Source organism: Rhipicephalus microplus, chromosome 8 (assembly GCF_043290135.1).
Source record: "Rhipicephalus microplus isolate Deutch F79 chromosome 8, USDA_Rmic, whole genome shotgun sequence".
NCBI classification, from domain to species: domain Eukaryota; kingdom Metazoa; phylum Arthropoda; class Arachnida; order Ixodida; family Ixodidae; genus Rhipicephalus; species Rhipicephalus microplus.
The window spans coordinates 52163604-52186208 of NC_134707.1; the positions used below are offsets into that span (position 1 = coordinate 52163604).

Here is a 22605-nt window from a genome sequence, read left to right on the forward strand (position 1 = left end):
TCACGTTGTCAAAAACACTATGAATTCATTCCTTACAGGGGTACACGTTCGTAAATCGCCTGCCCACTTGAAACCATTATGCGCATGTGGGTTGTCAGTTATACAAAAGAGCCATAGATGATTGATTTGATTGATATGTGGTGTGTAACGTCCCAAAACCACTATATGGTTATGAGAGACGCCGTAGTGGAGGGCTCCGGAAATTGTGGGAGTACATAAGTAATGTTTATAAAATTTGATACCGTGCACTGCAACCACGATTCATGTTCCACGAACATTTGTGTCTATTTGAAAAGCAGTTCCGAGAACTGGCGTGGCTCTGTAGTAGAATACTTGATTGCCACGCAGAATGCTTTGGTTCGTTTCCTGCTGGGGCCCTGACATTGCATCTATGCATTTGTCGGTTAAATGTTGCCAATGTATGATTTTTAGATGTGAATCAGCTCTTTGAGTAGCCTGTGTAACGCAGCGACGCGCTGTCCACATTGTCGGCTCTGCGCGCAGCGTGCGCAGCCACCGGCTCGCGGCTTCTTTTCGCCGACATATGGAGAGAGGAGGCGCTGATGAGATGATGCCCATGTGAGGAGTGGGGTAGTAGTAGTTGTTAGAAGAGGATAAAGGCACCTAATTTCAGCAGCCCGGTCCGGAGCACGGCGCAGTGCTGTAGTAGGCTCGAGCGTTGCAAGCAGTGAAGGGGGTGAAGCGAGAGAGAGCTGACACGCGGCGAGCGCGCGGCAGGCGAGGGAGAGATACGTCACCACGCACTGCTAAGAGAGCGTGAGCTACTTGGCACCGCTCCAACACCTGCGGCAAGGGGAGCGGTGCGGACGGAGGTACAGCGTTACACAGGCTAGTCAAAGAGCTGCTTCGCATCTAAAGCACCATTTAAACTCCCTGCGACGCTCCGCATCACCCCATGGTGTAATCGGGGAGATGGAGTAATTTTTATGCTTTTCCCTTTCCTCATCTATGCCCTTGCCTCTTTCACTGCACAATGTCGGAAAGATGGCAACCTTAAACAAAGAAAATATCTTGAAACATGAGACCTTATTTGAAGGTGTCGTATTCCTCACCCATTCATACCCATTGATCTTTACTCGTTGCCCATCGATCCCATTCACTCCAAGATTACCAGTGATCCACCAGCAGCGCTATATTTAATTTCACAGGATAAAGCATCCGTATGATTTTTTTGTGGTGAGCCTGCGCATAAGTGAGTATTTGATTTATAGCAAAGCAACTTATTTTTCAATGCGAAGCATATAATAGCGTACTGCAGGTACTTGAATTAGCTTGGTTTACCACCCCCTCATTTTGAATCAAACGCACATGTCGTGCACTGCAGTCGCTTGGCGGCTGTGTATTGATAAGGGGTATCACGTAACCTTCAGATCTAAAGCGTGTAGATGACACATCAAGAATGCTATGCACTGCGTTAAGTAGGCTTAATATTTATCTCGAAAAGCATCTAATGCAGCTGCCCTCCAGCGCTAGGATATCTGCATAGCGACTACCTCACAATGCCGCAATGGTAAGTTGAACGATACAGTCAAGTAGCGATAAAAACTGAAATCATTTTATTCAATAGTTTCGTCATCCCTGGTCACTTGCGTATTCTTCTTCATGACGAGTAACCGGTACGACGCGAGCACTACCTCACGAGTGCTAACGTCGCAAACGTGTTTGACAAAGCCACCGTCATACATGAAAGAGTCGTACACATATTAGAGCACCACGTTAACACAATAGGCATCCAACAGAGCAAAGTCAGGTGTCAAGGGGGTAATCCTACATGCCGCCTTCGCCTTCAACAAGAATGACAGTCAATGTACTGGAAGAGCTGCTCGACCACATCGAGAGCAATAGACAGCAGAGGATCTTAAATCTCTCACTGAGATTGAAAACCTGGGATGGTTTTCGCGGTTCGGAGCTCTGGCTCCGGAAGTGGCCAAGCAGGACGTACGCCACTTTTTGCTTAAATCTTCTGGCCGACCTATTCTCATTAAATGTGTCGGCTTGTTGTACTGTTGGCTTATGTCCAGGCAGAAGATTGGCCCGTGGCTCCTGTGTCTCTTCGGTGCTTCCGCGCTGCACGCCGACTCAAAAACCCTTCTGGTTAACTTGGCAAGAGCAATGGGATCCGCGGCAAGGCCCGTCTATGTCGGTGTGGCGGAAAAATGCGGAACGTACAATGGCTGTATGATTGCCGACTGCTGGGATCCAACCAACCGAAATTGAACGTTTGTGTTTGTGGCCCTTTGGAGCGGCCAGCAGTTCGCGGCCGTGCACGCCGGAACGGATAAGCAGCAGCGAGCAGTCACGACCGGCCTGCACATCTCCCTGGGCGAAGATAGCGTGGAACTGCTACGAGGCATCCACGATGACTAGGACTCCGTGTATAGTGCTGGTACCCGGGACATAGGTGGTTCAACTTTGCATCGACTGGATAGGAGCCCAAGTATCGCCGCGCGGTTTTTCCAGAATGGCCAGCCGCGAGGGCAAGCGGCAGACCAGCCTTGACAGGTGCAAGAAAGGTAAGACACGTCGGCATTCCTTTACTTTTTATCGGAGCCAGCTTGTTGAAGACAGCTTCAAGATATTGTTACGGCGATAACATACTATCGGTATCCGAGCGGACTACGTTTTTACGCGTGCTCAAGCGATCGTCCGCAAACATTTCAAACTTGTTGACACCATAAGGGTGTTTCTTACGTCTATTCGTAGCAAGTCATTCTCGTACTCCTTTTTTGAAAATTTGGCGAATCCCACGCATTGTGGGAATCTGTTTCAGGCAAAGCAGTCAGCGAGTCTCTGCTGAATTCTTTGTACTTGAGCACCACCACCGAGAAAATCTAGGTGGTTGGTGTCCTGAGTAAATAGTTACGTCGTCGATCAACGTGTTTCTGTAATTTTAAAGTAGCTGTGTGCTTACTGTGGACTTACGAGGAACGTGCGCTATACTCGGACTTAAATGGTGACTTACAGTCTGACGTAACGTCAGGATTCACGCAAAGATGTCCACATTATCGAAAGGAAGTGCGCGTATGGTTGGCCGTCGTGAATTTCATATGAAGCTTTTCTTACCGTGTTCTTGCGTAATCTAGCAAGGCTTGAATAAAGCTTGCTGATAGATAGGTGTAACATAATTAAATGTTCGTCAAACTGCAATAAAAGCGGAGGTGATACTGGAACTACAATTTTCATGAAGCCAACATGACGCCTGGGTCATGCAACCAGAGGCGTCGGCCGATTTCTTTTATCTTGTGAGGGGAAGAGTAAGAACACCTCTAGATCTGAAGTGCTGGCCAAGCAGCCATGTGGTCACTTGGCGCTCTGTGTGAAATAGCGCAAAATATTTCAGGTGGTGAGGGATGGGGTTGGGGGGCAGGGGCCTAAAGTGCCACTCCCTGACTACGTCGCACGCGTAATGTTTTTATTGCTTTGTTTTATAACTAAATAGCCAGTGTTGCTATTACGATTCGTGTTGCACCGACATTATGCCTCTTTTCGATGGAGGCGGAAATGCTGTAGGCCCGTGTGCTCATATTCGGGGGCATGTTAAAGAACCTCAGGTGGCCGAAGTTTTCCGAGCACTCCACTATACGGTGTCTCTCATAATTATAGAGGTTTTTGGACGTTGAAGCCCACGTATCAATCATCATTATATCAATGACATTGCACCTCAATACCGCCTTTTTTTCAAAGCAGCTTCAAGACATTGCGTGCTTGAGTTCGATTTCTGCTGTGATCCTGTTTTTTATGCTTTGTATTAATCGGGTTAGCGCTGCTGTTATAAACTTTGTTAACGATCTTGCATTTAGTCTTCCAATACACATGTGTCACTGATCTTGAGCAGATATAAATTGTCGATAGACTGCGGTGCAAAGCTACATATCGCGGCCCTTCGCATACGGGTATGTGCCACTTGTGTCCTGAGTAAAGGATATGACGACGCACGCGGCAGGATTTTTATGTTGTTTGTGCCGTGGACAGACAGTCGTATTCGTCAAACCCTTTTAACCTGCCATGCCAATTTTGGTTCACAGGAAGATAACCATCCGTTCACGAGAACACCCTACCGTAGGGGGCTCCATACGAAACAAGGCTCTAGGTGTGTTTGGTACAGTAAGAGATGTCTTGCATATAATTAAAATCCTGGCCATGCCCTTGAACTCTTGCGTTCACTCGCCCGTGTTCCCGAATTTTAAGAAATGCAGCTAGTGCATGCATTCTGTTTCCGTTTGGAGTCGGTCCGTTTGTGAATTGCCCTGTTGGCCTTCACTGTCTTCCTGTTCTTTTTTTGTCTCCCTATGCAGAGTTCCGCGAGAGCAAGAACAAGTACGCAGGTTCGAGCTTCTCATTCATAAAACATGGGCATCACGCGTGAATGCTGTGCCTCCCGTATTACCCCTGCGAGACTGCATGTCAGGAGTAAACGCATGAATATCTTGAGCGTGCCATGACACTGCAGCATGTTCTGATGGTGACTGCACGCCTTGACGTTTACGTCCCGACTGAGAGATCTTATCTACCCTAGCCGATATGCAGAACACCATAACTACACGAGTTCTCATATATCGCAAGTCGGGTGAGTTCGTTGTGGCATATGCTTCGATAATCGAAAGCACTTGACCAATGCGGCGGAAAGGCTGGCGAAGATTGACACGTCGTGGAAAATTTCCAGCCCTGTCAAAGTCGCACGTACTGACAGAATAACGGTGCTGTCCTCAATCCCCAAACATATGACGAGCAAGACATGCTTCAAGGATTTGTCTAGGAGCCCTTTTTCGCTGGCAAAATCGGCAGACTAAAAAGTTGTTAAAGCCGCCCATTTGTGACGTGGTTCCGCTAATATGTGACTGAAGTGTTCAAACATAAGGGACACGGTTTTATGAGTGACCATTGTGTCAAAATATTCTTAGCTTTTATTCACTGGCCAAGAAATCATAGTAAAACTTGTTGTGGATAGATAGATAGATAGATAGATAGATAGATAGATAGATAGATAGATAGATAGATAGATAGATAGATTTCACTCATTATTGTTCTGTCTTTCCTTCATCTGTACAGTTGGAGACCCGTCAGAGCAAGAACACTGTGCAAGTCTGAGCATCTCATCCGAATGGCGCTGACACCCCGCACGATCGACACGCCTCCCGTGGTATTCCTACAAGACGGAACGCCAGGAGTCTAGACATCTAGACTTTTCATGCGTCAGGACAAGAATTCAAGCGAATATGCAGATCAGTGAGGGGGGCGATGTGGGCTTGTTGGTATATATGGTAGCATGATAATATATGGAAGCGCAGACAAAGGACACGGAGAAGGCGGAAATGTTGTAGGCCCGTGTGCTCCAATTTGGGTGCACGTTAAAGAACCCCAGGTGGTCTAAATTTCCGGAGCCCTCCACTACGGCGTCTCTCATAATCATATAGTGGTTTTGGGACGTTAAACCCCACATATCAATCAATCAATCAAAGGACATGGAGAAGAGAAGGCACACCGAAAGCACGTTGAAAGTTAGCGCTAGTTGCCTTGAATTTGCCTTCTCTTGTCCGTGTCCTTTGTCTGCGCTACCATATAATATCGTGCAGATCAGAACCACGGTTTTTCATACATCGCGCGTCGGACGTGGCCTTCATGGAGCGAATCAATATTTGAAAGCACGTGTCCAATGCTGCTGAAAGGCCGGCGAAGTTCGAGCCACCTTGGAAAGCTACAACGGCTGTCAAAGTCAAACGTATTGAAAGAACAACGGCGCGAATCCTTTTCCCCGAACACATGACGAGCAAGACGGGCTTCAAGGACGTCTCTGCGACCTCTTGTGATCTGACGGCAGGCAAAAGATGTTTTAAACAAGTCCATTTATGACGTGGTTCCACTGATATGCAATTGAAATGTGCCATATCCACAGAAACAACTTTATGGGCGACTGTTGCACCAACATGCGCTGTCTTTTTATCAACTGACCGAGAAATAAAAATGAAAGTTTTGCGCGTACTCTTATGTTTTCAAGCGCTAAGGAATTTTATCCAGTTACCGGCAGTTCACTAATAAAAGTTTATTTTACCGCTTTTGAAACTTTTATATTTGTCACTTATTGTTTCCTGACCCTTGGCGATACCAGTTGTAACGCGAGTGTGGTTTAGCTCTTCTAAGCCTAGTTATCAAGAGTGAAAGGTATGTAATGCTTGCGTTTGCAAGGAGTCCTTACATTGTGGTAGAATGGACAGTTAACTGGGTTAGCTTGAATTCTTGCATAATTTACGCAGCGCTACAGACGACGACGAACGGAAAACAGAGAGGTCAGAACGAGCGCTGTCTCGCATATGAAAGATTTATTTCGAACAACCAAATCAAGAAGCAGTACTGGGCAAAGCAGACATTCACATAAGTAAAATCGTAAAGAAAACCATTTAGCGACAACAAGTACACATCCTTTAGGAAATTCATGCATTTGACAAATACAGAACAGTCTGCGTCAGTCATGCTGCAGACTGTGTTTTGTTAACATTTATGCTTCCTTTAAAACCTGGTTGTGCGACTTCCTTGAAATCAACATTAAGTTGTCGCGTCGCAGGTGTACGGTGGTATACAGCGAATGCGGGAGGCGTTACGCTCGTTTTATGATCGAAGCGTGGCCCGTAATCATTGTCGATCCTCGATCCTTCTTTGACTGCGCTCCAATCATCCGCACTTCTCATACCTCTGCGGATGATCCTCCTCGCTTCCTAGCAGACAAACTGCTTTTGTATCGCCCAATCGACAGTGGCTGCTTCTAGTGACGTCAATGAATTGGACCGATGACGTCACATCGGCGATTGAAGATAGAGCAAACTCAAAGATTGGAGTAGAAAAGCGTATATTGGTGGTTTATCTTTGCATAAAGTCACGTAATATTCAAAAAGAGAAGGTTTGATGATGATGATATTGATGATGATGATGATCAAAACTTTATTACTCCCAAAAGGGGACCGGCCAAGAGGTGAGTTACGCTGCTTAGAGGAGGTCAGTGGGGATCCCTTGGAACACCATGGCCTCCAATGCACTTGAGATTTACGGCGTTGCTGTGCCGAGTCAGTGATATGCAGAAGGGAGTTCCATGTATCTTCTGTGTGAGAAGCGTCAGCGTACTGTGGGCACGTCCATGCCATGCGTATGAGGGTGGCCGATTGTGAGCAGCATTTACAGTGTGGCGTCACAAGGTGTGGGTATACCGTGCTATAAAGCCAAGGCTTGGGAAAGACACCTGCCTGAGGCTTGCGCCACAGGACGGCATCACGTCGAGGGAGGTCTTTGTGAGCTGGAGAATAGCAGAGACGGCATAGTCTGTAGTGTTGTAGAATGTCTGTGTAAGTGACCAAAGGAGCTAGTTTTTCGCAAGTCTGGGAGGGCGAAGAATGAGAAGTGTAAGGCGTAAGTAACTCCGCCCGGCAGTTGAGATCTCGGGCGAGAGTGTGTGCCTGCGAATTTCCCATAAGGAATTCGTGAGCTGGGGCCCAGATAGGTCCACCCAGACCAGAGGGTGGCCAATGGGCGGGGACCCAGGCGTCTTCCTGAGGCAGGCCTCACCAGGAGAGAACGAGCCAACCTGCTGCGGCTGCGGACCGGATGCGTGTGGACCACGGCCCGCCGCTAGGGATGCTGCGCCTCCCCAGCCTGCAGCCGCTGCGGCGACCCCGAGACCCTCGAGCACCTCCTGTGTGCCTGCCCTGCCTTGGCCCAGGAACGCTCGAGGGTCACCGCAGCCTACCGGAGACATGGCCTTCCTGCCACCACCCTAGAGCACCTACTGTTCCCACCTCGTCCCCATCTACCAGCGCTCCGGAGCCTGCATGGTGGAGAAGGTTTGAGTAATGTGCTTAGAATGTTCATTATACTTCGGCGAGCGCAGCTGCGACTGCTCTCTGCAGTTGATCATGCGGTGTGACGTCACGTCCGCCCCGCTTGTGGTCCAGTGTTGTAAGGTCATTGCGATGCCATAAATGGCCTGAGAAAGTCGTATAGTCGTATACCTTTCTGTCTAAAGTGGTATTTGTGTCATCATGCGAAAATTTCAAGTACATTCGTCGAATTGGTAAACATGCATTTCCGATGGAGGCGGAAATGTCGTAGGCCCGTGTGGTCAGATTTGGGTGCACGTTAAAGAACCCCAGGTGGTCGAAATTACCGGAGCCCTCCACTACGGCGTCTCTCATAATCATGTGGTGTTTTTGGGACGTTAAACCCCACAAATCAATCAATCGAATTGGTAAACATATTAAGCTCGCTAGTGTTGTGAACTGCTGCGTTCAGCTGCACTATCAGCTTTATTTTCTGACGTGCGGTGTCGAACGAGCGACTTATATAGCTCCAATTTCAGCGTACCAACGGTGAGTTATTTACATACAGAATTTATCGCTGGCCTTACGCCGATTCCGGGGTGGCATGTCACAGTGCTCTCTGATTTAGGATAACCAGCAAGAGGACACGAAGTGCGCGCTCTATGGGCCCCACTCGGGGCAAAGCGCTGGCTCGTCAACGCGCGCTTTGCCCTACCGGGTGTATAATGGCGTAGTCCCCCATTCACGTGCGCGCGTTATCTTCTGGTGAGGGCAGTTTGTACATCGTTTGTTTTCGCTAGATAGCTTGCATTTACATTACAGAGCGCGCAAGGATCCTTTATATCGCTGTATATGCACCATAACACAAAAAAGCACGCTGTACAAACACAATCCAGTGAAGAAAGAACTGCTGTTAGTTCGTGGTCACCCTGTGCACACCTGTGCGTACGTTTCGTGCGTCCTTTTGTTTTGGAAAAACTGCGTTAAAGGACGCCTAACCAACTTCTCAAAATACGAAAAACGATCGCATTATTCTTGCCCAGCGTTTAGCCTCTCCTGGCACTATTTGTGACGCCAGCGGTTTACTCGCATGACGTCAGGATAGAACAAGCTCTCGATTGGTTGATATACGAAAGATTTCTGTTGCAAAATGCCGCCTTCCACGTTTTGTAATGCAGTCGCATGCCTGCATTGCCTTGTGCCGCTTGAGTACTGTGCACGATAAACAGATTTCACTTTTTTTTCATCGTTTGAGAATGAGATAGCGGAGATCGCCGCGTGTAGTCGAAGCACGTGGCATCGTTACTGGCTCAGCGCTTGGTACGAACATGCTGCGTGTTTCACTAAAAAATAAGTGGCGAGCAGGAGCGTTTGTAGTAAGAGCAGTGAAAGCTAGAAAAAAACTACGGCCTTGTCCTTTGAACTCGGTGTGGTTTAGAAGCCTTTAATTGTCGACCTGCGTGGGCTGTAACTTAGCGCTCGTCCTTTTGGTGTTTGTGTCGTTCGGGCCTAAGTCCGGATCGCGCTAAATATTGCTGGACATTCCATAAAGTTGGGTCCATCCTTACACACCCCCCTTGTGCACTGACAGCATGCTTCAAGTTTCGATTTGTTTGCGCTCTTCGGGTGACGTCCCTGTTAGAGTATATTGCATTAATTGCATCGCCCTTTCGGTGGAACTGTGATTTTATTTCCCACTTGTCATCGTTGATTTCAGGGGGACGCGAATTAACGCTACGAATTACGCTTGAAATTGCTGAATGCACCGTCTGGCTCGGTGGCGTAGTGGCGATAAGATGCTCGATTCCTGATGAGAAGGTAACGGGTTCGGTCTTGGCCCGGCAGTCACTTTTCCACGGAGGCGAAGTAGTGGAGGCCTGCGCACTGGGTGAAGTGCACGTTAAAGGGCACCATGCGGTAAAAAATTTTTTGTATCCTTCCACAACCACGTCTCTCATAATCATATATATTCTGGTTTTTGGACGTAAAACCCCACATATTATCAATATGAGACCTTAATCTGAGATATCTTTGTTGAACGAGCTTAACCTCAATTTCGAGGATCCTCTGACGTAGCTCTTTCTCAGCGCATGCGTATCTACGTAATGACTGCGTCAAAGGTATCGGAACGGCGCGGTCACCTCGACTATCGGGCTGCGACAATAGTTTTCATAGCTTTATAGAAGCCTTAGGTTATCTACGGTAACCTTGCCAATCTGCAGCTTGTTGCTAACTGGACGCGAACTCTGTCATAAGAGGGCACACATCTCAAGCCCTCTTAAGATACCGAAACAGATACCGACACAGTAGAAAGCATCGTTGGCCTTCCATTCGCAATCGGCTTGCCATTGTAGAGCCTCGCGCTACTTCTAAGCGTGTAGCCGAACCAAATCCACTATTGGAAAACGGTCGTTCCTGGCCCACCGATGCCTTCTACCCAGATGGCAGTCAGTGTCGTAGAAGAGCTATTCATCCGTGTCCAGGGAGCGTCGGCGCAAGATCTCGAATGCCTGGACCAACGCAACCTACCCTGGCTACCGCAGCTCGGACCGTTGCCGCCGACAAAAGCCGTCCAGGAAATAGGTCGTGCTCTGGAAGCATCTCCCAGCGTCACTGTCCTCCTCAGCCGTCTCTCGTGGCTCCACTGTTGGCTCGTGTTTAGGCGACATATCCGCCAATGGCGGCTGTTTCGCTTCGGCGCCTCCGCACAGCACGTCGACTACGATACCGTTATAGGGGACCTGTCGGACGCGCTGCAAACTCTTACTTTCAACACGAGCATCTCTGTGTGGCATGACAGCGCGACGTACTGCGTCTCCCTCATAAACAACTACGCCAATCCCACTTATCAGCAATACAGAGCGATGTTCTTGGTGCTCTGGCACGGTCAGCGATACGCAGCTGCGCACGCCACGACGTACAAGGAACTGCAGACCCTCACGGCAGCCTTGCACATCGCTCTGTGGGGCGAGGGCGTAGAATTGCTTTTGGAACAACACGCTGACCTAGACACCGCTTTCTCGGCGGCTCAGCAAAACATCGGCGGCAGTTTTATGTATCGCTATGATAACAGGACAAGCCCATTGGCACAGCGTTTTCGGCATCGCCACCTGCAAAGGTCGAGCTGTCAACTGCAGGTCTGCCACGTACAGCCAAGGTAAGGCAAGCCAAGTTTTCTGCTAATTATCGTCGTCAGCATGTATAGGCTGCAGCCTCGTTTTTGGATCCTTCAACGTCGGCAGAAAGCCCAATTGTATCCACGTGAATTATATTATTCCCACGATTATTATATAACTCATTATATCCAGGGCGCCACGGGTGGCAACTCGTGATGCCGGGATGGCAACAACATAAACGTCAGCCCACTTTTTCTTCATGTTGGAGGTCAGAGGGTGCAAGCGGTTGCCCGAACAGAGCTCCAACGAGTAGACGGTGCGAGGAGAGGACTGGGGATCGTAAATACACCTTCTCCACGTGTGACCTGGCTTTGTTGTGGCGTAACGATGTCGTCAGTTAGATTCATAGACGCGCATCTCCACGGCGCCAAGCTCAATAACACTAATGTGCTTGTCTTTTGATGCGCTTTAATGGACCTTAGAATGCTCGGACACGGCCACTGGATCAAAGCGCACAGGTCCGGCGGCCGTGGCTCAGATATCCAACTTGGTTCCTTCACTGCGACATGCCTTCTGTTTGCATCGTTGTTCTATCGCAAGGACACACCGCATCAGTCGTTTAGGCCCCGTTGAGTGCGCCGGCAACAGAAGTGTTTGTACGCATGATGATTGGCAATGTTCAAAACGTATCGCTAATTTCTCAGTGGGATCGGTTAATCAGAATATCTCACTGTAACCTATACGCCTTGGCGTTTTGTGGTTCTATTTTGCCACCATATCACCGTGGCTCTCGCAGTATATATGGTGCCACAACGAGGGCACGACAATTACATACCTCCTAAACTTGTGCCCATCATCGAGAGGATGTCCGGCTCGAAGGTACAGCGGTTGCGGTACGGGCTGCTGACTCGAAAGCTGCGGTTTCAATCTCGGCCACGGTGGTCACGTAAGACGCATGTGAAATACAAGTTGGAGTATGTGGTTGTTCTTTCACTTTGCCAGCATTGAAATAGAGCTGCCGTGGTTGGGAATCGAACACGTGCCCTAGAGCTTGACACCTTGCGCTTTACGTCATATAGTGTCGGGAAACTTGAACGTTTAACAAAAGTTGAAATGTCAAACAGTGTCGCTTTTTACTGTCTATTTGTGGTTTACACCAGCACCGCCTTTGTTTTTGTAGTTGATAATTAGATTTATTTCGTCTTCTTTCATTGTTTGTGTTTGTACTGTACAATAAAACTTGCGCAGTGGTGGATAGGCAAAATGAGCTGCTCTTGTCAGCACTAATTATAAATTTGCTGTCGTTAAATCAATACATATTTAGAGTTAGATACCTTTAAAAAAATCCTGCTGTCGAAACTAAACCGCAGTTCCGCCACTGAGGTGCATACGTCATAACCACATCGTAGTTTCGCAGGTAGATTGATTGATTGATATGTGAGGTTTGACGTCCCGAATACACCATATGATTATGAGAGACGCCGTAGTGGAGGGCTCCGGAAATTTCGACCACCTGGGGTTTTTTTAATGTGCACCCAAATCTGAGCAAACGTGCCTACGACGTTGCCGCCTCCATCGGAAAAGTTTCGCAGGTAGAACCCCCGATTTTAGTTTCATCAATATTTAAAGGATAGCTCTGAAGGAAGCCGCGGTCTTGAGTATGTAATACTTTTCATTTTCATCCTCCCAATTTAGGTATATCAGTGCCGAATTTCATTTTATTACTCCAGAAGAAGGTTTTCGCGATTGTTGGGTAATTTTTACGGGCTAAAAGACTTGCGTACAACAATATTTCACTGTATGGCAAAAGCTCAAAGTATTTAGAAGCCAAAAGGCTTACGTTTACGCGTATTGTAGAAGCTTTGATCTCGTGCTCGCGAAAATCGGCCACTTGCAACGTTCGTGCAAGCTCCAGTTCCCTGTGTTTATTAAGCAGCTTTTGCAAAAAGTAGCAGAAGCGCTTTCCCCGCTCTGCGCACTTTCAATCAGTCATTTTACAAAAGTATGCATCGAGCAAAGGATTTTTCGCCAGTAAGAGCGCTCTATAGCTGCTCGCAATGAGGTTAAATTCAACTTTATTGATTGCACTGAACCTGCTGTATGAAGCTCTCGCTCAAACTGCAACAGAATTTTCCGAAGCCCTCCACTATACGGTCTCTCTCATAATCATATAATTGTTTTGGGACGTTAAGCCGCCCCGCCGCGGTGGTCTAGTGGCTAAGGTACTCGGCTGCTGACCCGCAGGTCGCGGGATCGAATCCCGGCTGCGGCGGCTGCATTTCCGATGGAGGCGGAAATGTTGTAGGCCCGTGTGCTCACATTAGGGTGCATGTTAAAGAACCCCAGGTGGACGAAATTTCCGGAGCCCTCCACTACGGCGTCTCTCATAATCATATGGTGTTTTGGGACGTTAAACCCCACAAATCAATCAAATCAATCGATGAGACGTTAAGCCCCACATATCAATCAAACTTCGACAAAATTACACATCGGGCAGCACGTTAATGGGATTGGTATGGTTAAAGCGTTGCTTGAGGGAGCGCAGCAGCCACGGGGGCATCGGAGGATGGTTCCGGGCCGCTATTGAAGCACGTGTGGACGTCGGTGAACGTTTAATCTAGCTGACGTGTCATGCACGAATAAAGTTAACTTGCAGTGACTCGAGATGGCGAACACGCTGGACAAATTGCGCACCAGCATGTCATCTAGCACGTTGGCTGTTAACGAGCGTGCGTTACTTCGGGCTTATTTTCGATAGCTTTATACCTCATTTCAACGATGAAGGAAACCTTTGGGGACAGTGCGCCTAGAGCAAAGGCATGATGCTCTCTTTGATCCGTGTGATGCCACCCGGAGGTGATTACGACTGCTACCAGGAAGCCTTCAATGAAAAAGATGCTTAGTCACGGGAGCATGACATTCGTGTTTCTATTCTCAATTCACGGGAGTATATATATGTTCTGCAGCAGTTTGGATGTTTTATTAATATGTGGGCAGGGCTCCGAAAATTTCGACCACCTGGTGTTCTTTAACGTGCACCCAAATCTGAGCACTCGGCCCTACAGCATTTTCGCTTCCATTGAAAATGCAGCCGCCGCATCCGGGATTCGATCCCGCGACCCGATTTGGATGTTTGTTGGAGGTTAGTGCTGTCTCGCTCGTCTGTCCGCGCTTTCAAACTGACCATCGTCTTGTTCGCGTTAGTGCATTCGCCGTCTGGTTAATAATGTATTGTCCGTTGTCGTCAGTGTTTCTTTCTTGGTCTCTCCAGGTGAGGCCCCCTGACACGCTAAAGAACGTTCGTCAAAGCTTCTCGGGTGCTAGGAAGACGGACACGACGCTATAGGAACGCTTCACCTGTGATTTCTACGAGGCTGCACGCCACCAGTGTGTACAGAAAGACCTGACAAGCTCCTAAATAGCACATGAAAGAGACCACTCGACACTTCGCCTTCACGTCCAGATTTCAGTGACTTCGTGCCTCGTCGAGGCGACCTAAGCACGATAGCTTTCATATATTGTATGGTCATCCGCTTTAAACACTATACTCGCGCCTTTATGACTTGGTCGCACTTACTGTCGACTAAAACCAAATAACTACGGAAAACACGGCTGTCGTTTCCGTAAAGAGTGTTAGTGTTTTTTTTTACGTATTGACTGACAAATAAAGAAGCTATTTTAAGACTAATTAACAACGTTGGCGTCTTCAATTCTTTCCTTACAGCGATGCGGTTCCTTAAACTGACTGTATTGGCAGACATTAAGTATGAATGTGCTATAAACAACGATTTTTTTCTTCTGTGCTTACAGTGGTTATCTACACTGACACCCAATATGATCTCTAATTTCAGGTGATCCCCGACAAAAGTAAACATATATGTGAAAATAACGTGCCTTCTGCGGGACGCCGGTACAGAGAAGTGTTCGAAGCTATCATATATCTCACCTTGCACGTATTTTTCATACCATTTCCAGTGTCATAAAAACACATTTTAAACTCGTCGAAAAAAATGATAAGGCGGCGACAACTAAATTTAGTGTTAACATGAACTTTTTACAGAAGGGACACTTTCATTGTTCTTCTTTTTTTTTCTTTTTACACCCTGTCCCCTTGTCTTGTTTAGGGCACCATCCCGTACACGGATACCTCCCGCAAGGCTTGCAGAAGTTAGCGCCACGCCACATTTCATTGCACGGTAAATAATACCGGCTGGTTAAAGCTGATTCTCGGAATTTCCCAGCACTGCACGCGTATCTAGGCGCGGCACCTAGGGTGGGCTCGCACTCCAGAAGGGCAGTTTGTTGGGATAGTTAATCAAACATTTGTAAATTTCAAGGTTTGCCAGAGCCGAAGTGTGTGTAGCAGTGGGGAATCATCTCAATGAAACGAAGAGACTAACCAACTACTGTATATTGTTGTCCTTCTGTGTCCACATACGCATAACGTTTCTTAATTTTTTAAAGTTCGGTTTTGATCTGGGTTATTGTCTATTACTAATACAAAAACCTTTGTAGTAGGTACATTTCAGTGAGCATCAAAATTTCGTTCTAAAATGCGTAATGTTTTCATTTTATAACTAAAACCACTCGGTTATTGGCCAATCTCCCACAGTGTGTATGAGCCACAAAAGAAGGTCAACAAAAACAAGCACGAAAGACACGCGTGAATTGGAAACCAGCAACTAGGTGAACATCGCTTAAAAAAGAAATGGCAGATCCCGCGTACATTGGGAATCGACGTTATGCGAAGCATGCAGAGAAAAGTTGACTGTGTTGTAATTTTTTATTAAGTGACATGTCATCAAATGACGCTGGCTATACATACAAATCTTGCACGCACTGACACTTGTTGAACAGTTGCAGATGCTTACATAACCAGTTGTTCGCACTTGCGCAACGATGCCAACCGGAAGATGAATAATAGCAACTCCAGAAGCGACAAGCTTTTATGAAGCGCTCGCGAAGATGGTAGGTCTGGACACTGCTACATGATTCAACTGCAGCGATGTGCCCTGATGTAACCGTGACTAGGGTGCTTGGCTTCCGACCACCTTGGTCATGGGTTCGATGCCGACCATGGATGCCGACCGTGGTGCACCCAAATCTGAGCACACGGGCCTACAACATTTCCACCTCCATCGGAAATGCAGCCGCCGCAGCCGGGATTCGAGCCCACGGCCGGTGGGTCAACAGCTGAGTGCCTTAGCCACTAGACAACCGCGGCGGGGCTGTTGCGAACGTTTGTACTGAATTAGTTAAGGTGGTTAATCTCTTTGAGACAATGCCTTTGTGTTTTGACTAACAAAGTGCAATGATTAGCGTGGTGGATATCGTGCAAACTGTGACGTGCTTGTTGTCTTGAGTATTTACCCTAACGCCGGCTCCATCGAACATCTCGAGCCTTGAGTTAGGTAAGACCTGAAGGTCGCTGGTTCGAACCCGGCAGCACCGGTCGCATGTCGGTGCATTCGAAATGCTAGAGGCCCGTGTTTTGTGCGATGCCCGCTCACGTTAAAGAACGTCTCTCATAATCATACCGTGGTTTGGTGACGTAAAACGCCGCATATTATTATTATTGCGTTATAGACACGAGTTTCAACACCATTCAAACTACACAAAGACCTTGTAGGCTTATGCCACAGGAGCGAAAGAAAGACACGCCTGAACGATAACCGATGCCAGCCAGGAACGCGAGCCGTGGCTTCACGTGCCACGGCCTAGCGCCTTCTTTATTTTCCTCTGTCGCCATCGCGCGCTCTCCGGTTTGCGCGCCGCCCGAACGAGGGCGCTACATGGCCCCCCGTGTAGACTGGAAGTCGGAATGTGACATGCCGTTTGTGGTGTTCCAACGGAAGATCAGTCGTAGATGAGAGGCTTTCTAGGGCGGTCGCCAGGTACGCCGGCTTGAGTCGGTCCAAGCTGACTGTCTCTTCACGGCCGTTCTGAAGTAGAGTGGCAGTTTTGGCGGTGCGGTGAAGGATGCGGAATGGTCCGTCGTAGGCTGGTGTTAAAGGTGGTCTGACCGCGTCGTGGCGCACGAAAACATGTGTTGCAGTGGCCAGATCATGGTGGACGAATATGGTCTTGTGTTCGGAAGGTCTGGGTGGAGTGGGCCGGAGGTCTTGAACGCAGTCGAGGAGGCGCTGTAGGAATTGCTGTGGCTGGTCTGGTAGCTTCGTTGACGTGAAGAAGTCTCCCGGAAGCCGTAGAGAAGTGCCATACACCAGCTCTGCTGTTGAGCACTGCAGGTCTGCCCGGATGACAGCTCGTAAACCTAAGAGCACCAGTGGCAAGGCATCAACCCAGGTGGCTCTATTGAGGCGGGTAGTCAAGGCGGTCTTCAGTTGTCAGTGAAGGCGTTCCACCATGCCGTTGGCGCAGGGATGATAAGCCGTGGTACGGCAATGTCTGGCTCCGAGGATGCGATTAAGGCAAGTAAACAGCGCGGACTCAAACTGACGTCCACGGTCTGTTGTCACGGTGCCAGGACAGCCAAAACGGGATACCCACGTAGAAATGAAAACGCGGGCAACTGTCTCGGCTGTGATATCTTGAATGGGAACAGCCTCTGGCCAGCGTGTGAAGCGATCGACCATGGTCAATATATAACGGTACCCTTGAGACACTGGTAGAGGGCCCACAATGTCTAGATGAACATGGTCGAAACGACGGCCGGGTGGAAGGAAAGGTTGGGGCGGCGTCTTAGTATGACGGGAGACCTTTGTCATCTGGCAGGGCAGGCACATGCGCGTCCAAGCGCGCACATCACCATTGATTCCGGGCCAGACATAGCTCTGGGTGAGAAGACGCTGAGTAGCCCGAATGCCAGGGTGACAGATGTCGTGTAAGGAGTGGAAAACGGTGCGTCGTAATGAAGCGGGAACGAAAGGGCGGGGAAGGTCAGCTGAGACATCGCACCACAAGCGCTCAGATGATAATGGATGAGGCACCAGGCGTAGTCGGAGAGAACGGGGGTTCTCCCGAAAAGCGGCAAGCTCTCTATCATCCTGCTGTGCCGAGGAGAATGAGGCCCAGTCGATGGTTGGCGGTGGAGAGTCAACCGCGGCTATACGAGAAAGGGCATCTGCGGCGGTGTTGTCAGCTCCTTTCACGTGGCGGATGTCAGTCGTGAACTCCGATATATAAGCCAGATGGCGGAGTTCACGGGGCACGTACTTGGATGAGTTAGTGCGGAAAACATACGCCAGTGGCTTATGGTCAGTCAGCACGTAAAACGAGCATCCTTCCAGGAAATGCCGAAAGTGCTGTATTGCAGCGTAGATGGCTAGTAGTTCCCGGCCAAAGACGCTGTAGCGGGTCTCAGCAGGAAGTAGCTTCCGAGAGTAAAACGACAAGGGTCTCCACTCGGAGTTAATGCACTGCTGTAAGACGGCTCCGACGGCCACGCTGGATGCGTCCACCATCAACCGAGTAGGGGCGTTGCTGCGTGGATGAATAAGAAGCACGGCGTTAGCGACCGCTTGCTTAGCAGCAGCAAAGGCGGCCTGGGCCTCTGACGACCAAGGAATGGCGGAGGACGGGCCGGCGGTCGACCGAAGGAGGTCGGTGAGCGGTCGTAGCAGTTCGGCACAGTGTGGTATGAAGCGCCTGGAAAAATTCACAAGCCCCAGGAATTGGCGTAATTGGCGCAGTGTTGTAGGCTGAGGATAATCCTGAATTGCTTTAACGTGGGACCGGAGAGGGCGTATTCCTTTGGATGATATGTGATGGCCCAAGAACTCGAGCTCAGATGCGCCGAAAGTACACTTAGAGGCGTTCACAACGAGGCCGTACTGCTGAAGACGTTGGAACAGAGCGCGTAGATGGTGCTCATGATCTTCAGGTGTGCGGCTGGCGATGAGGACATCGTCAAGGTACGCAAGCACAGTAGGAAGACCCCGTGTGACCTCAGAAATGAACCGCTGGAAAGTTTGAGCCGAATTGCGGAGTCCAAAAGGCATCCGCACGTATTCAAACAACCCAAAGGGTGTCGTGATGGCGGTCTTAGGTATGTCGGCGGGCTCGACAGGAATCTGGTGGTACGCCTTAACAAGGTCCACTTTGCTGAAAATTGTGCAGCCGTCGAGGCGCGATGCAAAATCCTGGATGTGAGGTAGAGGATAGCTGTCGTGGACAGTCTTGGCGTTCAACGCTCGATAGTCCCCACAAGGACGCCAGTCACCAGGATCACGCTTTGGCGCCAAATGCAGCGGGGAAGCCCAAGCGCTTGACGACGGGCGGATAATGCCAAGCTGCAGCATGTGGTCAAACTCCCGTTTAGCAATAGCTAGGTGGTCTCCGCACAGGCGGCGTGGTCGAGCGGCTGCCGGTGGACCCCGGGTGACGATGTGGTGTGTCACCGTATGTTTAGGCGGCTGAGTGAGGTTGCACGGTTTAGTTAGCTCCGGGAAACTCGCCAAGATTTTTTCGAACGGTGAGGAAGGTATCAGCATGCGGATGGCCATTGGAGCGATGTCGGACAGGACTCCCGAGATGGAGAGACGAGTCTTACCATCTATGAGGCGGCGCCGCCGCACGCTGACGTCCAAATCGAAGTATGAGAGGAAGTGCGAGCCGATGATCGGTTGAACCACGTCTGCGATGACGAAAACCCACCGGAAAATGCGGCGAAGGCCGAAGTCGAGGGTGAGAGATCGGAGCCCATACGTTGCTATAGACGAGGCGTTGGCAGCACGAAGCACTTGCCCCTGTGACTTTGAACGATCAGCCTTAGTCGGGGGCACAACGCTAATTTCCGCGCCCGTATCTATAAGGAACCTGGCGCCTGATAGCTGGTCCGTGACCATGAAAAGGCGGCTGGGACGAGAAGGGAGATCACACGCCGCCGTCAGTGATCCCGGCAGGCGTTTCCCTGCCACGAACATGGGGGTGTACACTTCGTGGCTCGGTGTCGGAAACGCCGATGGTACCAGCAGAGGGGTGGAGGGCTGGGACTCCGAGCATCTCGTGTGCGTGGAAGAGCTCGACGACCGGAACGAGGCGAACGAGTCTCTTGCAGGGGGCTCCGGAGTGCGGCAATGGAGGCGGCGAGTTCGTCGATGCGGGCCTCAAGGCGCGAAATCGCTGTGTCTGCTGGTGGTAAGACAGCGTTGACAGATGGGGAGGTCGCTTCATGAACCTGATCGGCGAGCTCCGCCAGGCGGTCGATATTGACGTCGCCGGCCGCCGCGAGGACGAGGCGGATTGGCTGAGAAAGGCGTTGCAGGAAGAGCTCGCGAAGCAACGCTGAGTGGGCAGAGACGTCGTGTTTCCCAAGAAGCTGTCGCATTCGGCGCAGTAGTTGGGAGGGGCGCCTGTCGCCAAGGTCCCCCTCTGCAAGGAGCTGCTGTAGGCGGACGCGTTCCGAAGGCATGAATCGTTCCAGCACCTTGGTTTTAAGGTGCTGATATGGCGTGGTGTCCGAGGGGTGGGAGAGGACGTCGGAGAGCTCGCTGGCAACGTCAGGAGGAAGGACGGAGGCTACGTGGTAGTAGCGTGTCGTTTCCGAGGCGATGCGGTACAGGGAGAATTGCGCCTCGACCTGATGAAACCAAACTTGCGGGTCCTGTGGCCAGAAAGATGGGAGACGCAGTTGCACGGCCGAGACGTCCTGCGGACGTGAGGCTTGTTCGGTTGAGGGTGCATTCGAGTCAGTCATTGTCTTCGTCCGAGGTCACCACTTGTAGGCGTATGCCACAGGAGCGAAAGAAAGACACGCCTGAACGATAACCGATGCCAGCCAGGAACGCGAGCCGTGGCTTCACGTGCCACGGCCTAGCGCCTTCTTTATTTTCCTCTGTCGCCATCGCGCGCTCTCCGGTTTGCGCGCCGCCCGAACGAGGGCGCTACAACCTACTTGTGCGTGCGTTGTCCCGTGTCCTCTTTTTCTTTTGCGCCGTTATCGTGCACCAACGCCAGCACGTCCAACCTTTATTTTTACTGCAAGTTAATCTTCTGACGCGCACCTATTCTCTTTCCTACACACGACCGTATCGCACCGCGGCTAAGTCTGCTACACGTGTCATATCGCGGCACAAACCGCGCTTCTAAAGCTATCGAAACATGTTCTGACGTTTCAGCCTTCTCAACCACGCGTAACTAACCAGCAGTTCATTCTTGAACGCGCACCAGTGATTATGCTGAAACTTAGGGAGACTCGTGCGCAAAAAGCCGATGGATCATATCGCCGACGACGGACGACCGTATACTCACCGCTATCACGCACGTGAATTTTGTTTATTTTTTTTCTTTCGTTTGCTGCCTGTTTGTGCGATAAATGAATTCTTTACGGGCTTGCCTTTTCAATTCATCTCCGTCACCACCACTTGGCGTCTGGCGAACGCACTGTAGCACCCACACACAAGCCACAAACTCTGCGCATGCGTAGAACATAAGGTTAAAGCAGCTCGCTACAATGATTGTATCCGTAGCGACCCTGCTCTTCAAGACAACGACCAGGACGACGACGCCGGCGTGTCCTCGTACGTCGTGCTGCAGGGACTAGCGGCGTGTATCATCAGAAAGTGCTTGCATATTCAGTGTGCTAGTTTCGTTGAAAGGCCACGAGCCGTATGTCGGTAGAACTAAAATGAACCAGACGGTGTAAACGGCCGGCGCATGTTATGATCTGCGCTCTTGGAAAGCCTCGTGTGTGGTTCTTTTGATGAAGTATGCAGGGCCGACCATACGCGTGCGCCGAGTTCCATTGCAAGGGGAGAGAAGAGCGAACCTTCATTCCTCTCCTACCTATTATGCCAATGTATGGCGCTGACTGCGTCCCCCTTCCACTCCGAGTCGCAGCGCCCCCATCTTAATTATGTAAGTGTATGGGGCTACGCCTTGCGCCTCTCCCCTTATGTGACTTGGGAGGAGAGCCCTCACCACTGCCCTCCCCTCCCCCGGTGCACGCCTCAGTGAACACTTCATCCCTATTGAAGCGAGTAAAAAAATTGGAAGTCCCTAAGCTTCTCCTTTAAGAGTTGAACACGTACGGTAGCGATATCCTGTCCCCGACCATTTAGGGCATACTTTTTTACTTTGTCACAGTACTCGATAAGTTTGAATTGGGTATTACTACGCTCTATTGTAAACTCGAAACTGGCTTATGGCATATGACTGCGTTTTCTGTAATTGGTAGCACGCTTGACACCACTAACAATTATGCGCGTGTTTCGAACTTGCTATGCACCCTCTACCTTTGTCCTTGGGCACACGCGTAGTGACGTGTGTGCCTTTTGTAATGGGTGACCGGCTGTAAACCACGAAGTACTCATAATAAGCACATGTTATGACGCCCGATGGCTATGTACACTCGTGCCACGCAACATTACTGAGCTACCGCATTTACTCGAATGTAATGCGAGTTTTTTTTTTTTCAAAATCTCTCTGAAGTGATTTGGGGGTCCGCGTTATAATCGAAGCACCTCAAATCGGGCCTTGGCGGTGCCGCCCCACTGGTTCCTGAATTTGAATTTGAGTCCGCGGCGATTATTGCGTGCTGTTACTTTTCAGCTGGAGCATCCTGCACCTGGGGGTTACTTGCAGCTGTGACGCCGGCTGCTTTGTCGCTTCCCACCCCCACCAGTACTTCGCTGAAGCTGGGTCTTTTGACCGTTGAACCGGCTGAATGTGTTTTTTCTGAACCTGTTTTCTCTTTCTTCTCTCCC

General features: G+C 49.7%; 1 protein-coding gene across 1 annotated transcript; it reads left to right on the forward strand.

Moving 5' to 3' along the window:
* Window positions 1-9962: 9962 nt before the first annotated feature.
* Window positions 9963-14634, forward strand: LOC119165823 (uncharacterized). The gene is made up of 2 exons (XM_037417860.2): window positions 9963-10980; window positions 14211-14634. The coding sequence occupies exons 1-2, from the start codon at window positions 10250-10252 to the stop codon at window positions 14212-14214; spliced, it is 735 nt and encodes a 244-aa protein (XP_037273757.1). The 5' UTR covers window positions 9963-10249; the 3' UTR covers window positions 14215-14634.
* The last annotated feature ends 7971 nt before the right edge of the window (window positions 14635-22605 follow it).

What these genes read in the sequence shown, in the direction of transcription:
- LOC119165823 (XM_037417860.2), top strand. Translation starts at nt 10,250, where the DNA reads ATGCCTTCTACCCAGATGGCAGTCAGTGTCGTAGAAGAGCTATTCATC.